This window comes from Sinohyriopsis cumingii, chromosome 11, assembly GCF_028554795.1.
Source record: "Sinohyriopsis cumingii isolate HCF-2022 chromosome 11, ASM2855479v2, whole genome shotgun sequence".
Taxonomy (NCBI): Eukaryota; Metazoa; Mollusca; class Bivalvia; order Unionida; family Unionidae; genus Sinohyriopsis; species Sinohyriopsis cumingii.
This window is the reverse complement of record NC_142971.1, coordinates 1,894,604-1,900,603: the sequence shown is the minus strand read 5'-3', so window position 1 is coordinate 1,900,603 and position 6,000 is coordinate 1,894,604. Positions and strand designations below refer to the sequence as shown.

The 6,000-nt window shown below is 35.3% G+C and overlaps 1 protein-coding gene across 4 annotated transcripts in view; it reads right to left on the bottom strand.

Annotated features, from left to right (window-relative positions):
• Positions 1–1,159: 1,159 nt before the first annotated feature.
• Positions 1,160–6,000, bottom strand: part of LOC149787514 (uncharacterized) — a 31,521-nt gene continuing 26,680 nt past the window's right edge. For all 4 annotated transcript variants that reach the window (XM_089973640.1, XM_089973637.1, XM_089973638.1 and 1 more), the window contains exon 7: positions 1,160–4,946. In XM_089973640.1, coding sequence (XP_089829766.1) covers positions 4,705–4,946 — 242 coding nt within the window. In that variant the 3' untranslated portion in view covers positions 1,160–4,704. The remainder of the gene's footprint in view (positions 4,947–6,000) is intronic.

The window sequence follows — 6,000 nt, the reverse complement described above, 5'->3', positions numbered from 1 at the left end:
ACTTGAATTCCTGGAAATTATTTCAACCAGTAGAGTGTCAGTCACTTTAATGGTCTCCTTGTCTTAATTCATATGGCAAAGATCTCTCCTGCCATAAGCAATAATCAAATCAAAATGATATTCTGTCCAATATATATCTGTCATCTCTCCTGTTTTTATACTTCTGTACCAAAAGTTTGGACTTTTTAGGAGACTAACTGCCCTGTTGACCCACATGTGTTGGTTTGCTGGACATGTCCTGATGATGTAAAAGCTTGACCATATGGGTGGTTTACATGAACATAGGTGATTAAAGTGTCTGATTTGCATCCTGTAAAGTTAGTCAGATTCCCTGACCGATTCCTCTGAAACACGTATCCAAACAAAAAAAACAACAAGCCAATATCCATGTTTGACCAAACCATCATATTTTCATATTTTTTTGCTACTGTTCCTTAGGTCAGTAGTTTAAGGGATGCTTCAGTAAGCCATATTGTAAAATCATGAGAGCTGGAAGGTCAACAATATGGCCACCGTTCTTACTCTGATTTATATGGCATTGAACTACTTTGTATATGGGGGTGAAAATTATAAATAAAATTAAGGTTTATCTTTTTTAAAAACAACGAACATGCCATCACAAATTTTTCACCTAAAGGTTAAAAGTTTTACTGGAATAATCATCATAATACTAAGGGTGACTTAACATAGTGTGAAGATAAATTTAGATTATTTGCTCACCCTTTTCATTGTCTGATATTGCTTTTACATGTATATATAAAATGATTGTATTTAACTGCTATCACCACTGAAAAAGATCAGCTGTTGCAGTGCATGCATATCTGGTCTTGTGCTCAGGTTTGAGCTTGGGGGTTTGTTTAAGCCAATCACAAACGGCATCCCCATTGACAGCTTGATTCGGATTGGCTAATAGTGGAAATTTGATCTCTGTCTCAAGTTCACTTTAATAATTTCAAGGCCAGACTTGGAAATTGTACAACTCTTAAGGTTGAATTTGTGTATGAGATTTTGCTTTGACCAATCACAAATGATTTTACTTTCTGATAGCTCATTCTGATTGGCTGACAATGGAACTAAATCTTAAACTCATGCTCCAAATTGTAGATTCTCAAGGCTACATTCTACACTCTTTACATGAAAGACAGACTAACAAATAGTGTAGACCCAGATGTGCCAGTTTATTCTACCATGTCAGATATGTAAATATGCTATTTAAATTGGAGTGACCATTACACAAGGAATTTGGTAGAAGCAGTCATTACATATCTTGGTAATCTATATGAGCAGAAATTATTAACAAACATTTGCTTAATTTATGATGTGTGTGTGTGTGTGTGTGTGTGTATGCATGTATGTATGGGTTTAACAGCACATCTTCACTATCCTCGCTATATAGTCTGTATAAGTTTAGTTATCTCAAGGTAATGCATACAGAAAAATATTAAGGCAAAAAGGGCTTTAAAAAATCCTAAAATAAGGAGCATATTTCTTAAATAAAAACTGCTAAGTGGTAAAATGTCTAAAACCTTCTCAGTTGGAACATCATCAAAGAACACATTACAGTGCAAAGAAACTTCTCCCACTGGTTGCCTCTAATGATATGCATGAGGTTTCATCAGGCCTATTCTAAGTTCCTGAACCCCATGATAAGGGCACACCAATGCTTTCAGCATGTGACAAAAATATTAAACAATAAGAATACAGTAGTCTCCCTCTTGAACAGCCCCCTGACCAGCGGCCACTTGCTCCTTACAACCAGAATCTGTTGGCAATGACGAGTTTGTGTTCAAAAGTACCCCTTACAAAAGGTCACCTGGCTAACACATCCAGTGGCCAGCATATTAGTGCAATAATATAAAATTTACCCATCACAAGCGGTTTTCATTACTGAAAGAAGTGTTGACTAAAGTCCATGAACCACTAAGGTTAATATTATATCATTTACGCCTCATGAGAAGCCACATTCCATAAAGCCGAGAAAGACTCAAATTTTAATCCATACAAAAGCGTAAGTATATGTAATCCGATTAGCCTTACTGCTGTGTTATCATGAGATGTCCAGTTTAGTCACTCTGATAATTGTTACGATTACTAATATTGAACAGTAGTAACAGCTGAGAAGTGGCAGTATTGATGTACAATACACAAGTCAGCAGGAAAATGGTCTGATAACCTTTATGGCTTCCCTTAGTAAGATGTTGAGCTTGTTCACTTTGATAATTAGTGGCTATTACTACTGACAATAATTGTCAAGATTACATATCCTAATGGCCGCGAGGTCAAATCTGCGTGATGTTAATGGTACATAACGAAGCCATTTTGGCTTCTCTCAGTGTAAAGAAATGTATAAAAACAATATGGTACCAGACTACGACTAACAAATCAAGTGACAAGATCACTTCCTTTAAAAACACATGGCAATTTGTTTAAATGCATAAAAAATTCTTTTATTAGTCTTGTAGTTGGCAACTTGAATAACTTACTGCAAAAAGATCAACTTGTCATCGAGGAAAAGAAAAATTCTCAGTATAGAAGAGAAAGTGAAAGTAATTCAACTTATTGAAAAGGTTTTTTTTCTTTCTCGAGGATCCTTGCACAAAACTGTGATATCGGAAAGACTTAGATAAACAATATCATGGGAAGGTGGAATGGACGGAGAAAGGGAAATTGTTTGAGCCAAGAAATGTTTGTATCCTGATTTGAATGACAAGATTTTTGAATGGTTTTGCACTGCACGTACTAAGAAAATTCCAGAGACCGGTCAAATGATCCTAGAAAAAGCAATAATTTTGTCCGTTGAAATGGGATATGATGACTTTACCGCAAGTAATGGATGGCTGCACAGATTTCAAGTCCAACACAATAATAAGTGTTTTGTCCTTAGTGGAGAATCAGCTGGTGATAATAATGAAGTTGTTGAAGATTGGAACAAAAGATTAAATGATATATCCAGGGGATATGACAGCAAAGATATTTTTGTGTGATGAGACTGATGTGTTTTTTAGACTGTTATCAACAAAGTGACAGAAGATGTGATATGTGACATAATTATAAAGACAGTTTTAAAACTATATCAATGGTTATTCATAACATTCTTTTGAAAATGTTTTACATTTATTTCACAACATGCAACTGATTTTTAAATGAAAATATTAAATGTTTGAGAATTAAATGTACTTGTGACTTTCTTCATATGTATTTACTATTCGCATTTGTCATCCCCCTCTAGAAATGCCACCCTCATTATAAGGCCACTTCCCTGCTGCAATAGGGGTGGCCTTATAAGAGGGGCACTACTGTATTTGTAGACATATAATTTTAATAAATGTTCTTAATCCATGGTGCATGGCACTGTATGACATAAAAATAGAAATAAAATATGTATATCTGGGTAAACATTACATTTATATATATAAAAAATGGCTGGTAAGAACAGATTGATTATGTAAAGTTATGTAAAATGGCACAAATATCTAACCATCATAAAATGTTTGATTTACTCGATTCATTTTCTGATGTGCTAAATTCAAGCATTACCAAATCAACAAAAAATAACATTCTAATGTGACAAATTAGTACCACATTTAACATATTCGTGACATATTTTATACTAGGAATCTGTTGACCACAAAAAAGCTTGAAAAAATGTATAGATCAACAAAGGTAGATCAAGTAAAATAATATAATGACTGAAAACTACTAACAGCTAACAAGTTAGAATGCATAAAAGCCTTTGATTAAAAGAGACAAGAAAAATTTCATGTAGCTGACTTACCATATATACTTGCTTACAAGTCAAACTGCAAACAACAAAGATCCAGATGTGCTGTATAATAAGGTGTATGTTCTACTGATTACTCCTAATGAACTACACAGATCCAGATCTGATGGTGAATCATGTGATGGCAGATCTGGGTCTGTGCAGTTTGCAGATGGACTCATAAGTGAGTATAGATGGTAATTTCATTTAATGGAACTTAAGTACCATGTATACTCATTTACAAGTCAGATCCAACAGTAAACTGCACAGACTCAGATCTACCAATGCATAATGCTCCAGCAGATCTAGGTCTATGCAGTTTATTGGGAGTAATCAGTAGAACAAGCAACATAGACCCTGATCTACCAGAACATTATGTGACAGCAAATCAGAGTCTATGTTCTTTGCAGTTTTGACCCTGACTAGCAAGCAGATATAGCATGTATTTTTTTATACTTCTCATCAGCATAAAATTATTTTAATTAGCACACTATAGATATCAGTGTATGTGTATAATGAATTAAACAAACCACAGGAATATATTCTTTTCTACATACCATATTTTGGTGGCAAAGTCAGGCTTGGCAATATGGAAACCCAACATTTTCACACAATTATGGCAAATATGTACCAAGGATATCTTTGTCTAATAATATGCCCACAACATAATTTTGCATAAATTAAACTGATACTTTTGTCCAATCATGGGAGAAATACCATTCATACTCACTTATAAGTCGAGTCAAATTGCACACAGCAAAGATCCTGATCAACAGTAGCATACTTTGCCTGCAGGTCAGGATCTATATTAATCATTCTACTAATTACTCCTTACAAACTGCACTGACCAAGATCTGCTGGCACATTATGTGATGGCAGATCTGGGTTTTTGTAGTTTGCAGCTGGACTCCAATTATTAGTGAGTATATATATGGTACTGTGCATTATGAGATCAGCTGTGCCAGTTCCTGTGGTGAAATATTTCCTCCACTAATCACAACTACCACCTTCTTTTCACTGATGTCAGGAATGCGGTTTGTTAAGAGAGCTGTCATGGCAGCACTGCCTGCCGGTTCTACAACAAGCCCAGCATAATACAGTGTCCTCACGCAGTCCACCATCTCTTCATCGCTGACTAGAATCACATCCTCTACGTACTTCTTACACAGCTCATAAGGAAGTTTCCCTGGGTAATCAATATTGTATAAATTAAGGTTACATTGATGCAAAATACAGACAATACATTATCACAAAAGAACAGTTTCACTTCTCAACCAGTCGCCTCCTTTAAGCAGAAACTTCTCTCTCATTCGACCATTTATAGGTATCCCTTTTACTTCATCTCATCTATGTTTCATCTCCCTTAAGCTGACAAAATTATTCTTTACTTTGGTGGAAGGTCAAATGATATTGCCTGTATTTATTTCCCTTGGCATCTGGTAAAGAGTTGTTGCCCTATATTTCTTTCCCTTTGTAGCTGGTAAGGAGATGTTGCCCTGTATTTGCTTAAATTACTAAATTTACTAATTCCATGTTATTAAATATCTTAACATTCTTAGGGCTGTTTCCAATGAAATATACTTGAAACAAAGGGATGGCATTTCCAATGTCAAGGGATGGCATTTCCAATGTTACCCATAGATACAATTTATAACTTTTTCTCATACAAGTACTCAGACTACCATGGTATGCGTACAAAATGTCTTTCCCTTGATACTATCTCGGTTAAATAGAATATCCATATATATACAAATCAACCTTCTATTCAGACCTTAAGGAAACAAATTTTTCCTAGTACAATACGTTTCTTCAAGAATACTTACCCAATCATAATACTTTAGGAGAACTACAATTACTTTCAAATCCAGTCCTCCCAGATACTACTTTTAACTAAAGGGAGCTAAAAGTTGTCTGCCAACCTATGTGGTGGATGGGAAAAGTGATTTCCCTTTAGGTAAATGAACTGAATTTCTCATTTACTACTGGAGCAGAAGGCACACTCTCTATGGATGTAACTGCGGGGAGGCTGTGAGGGTGTATGTATTTTATGATTGGGTAAGTATTCTCAGAGAAACATTTTACAAGGAAAAATTGGTTTCTTCTTTTCAAATATGTTACCCAATCATAATATCTTAAGGCAACAGGTAACAGTTGGAGAGAGGTACATCCCCTTACCAGAGAGATACCATCTTTGGTCCCCTAAGGTGTGCAAGACAGCTTCTAGGCAACCCAATTGGATG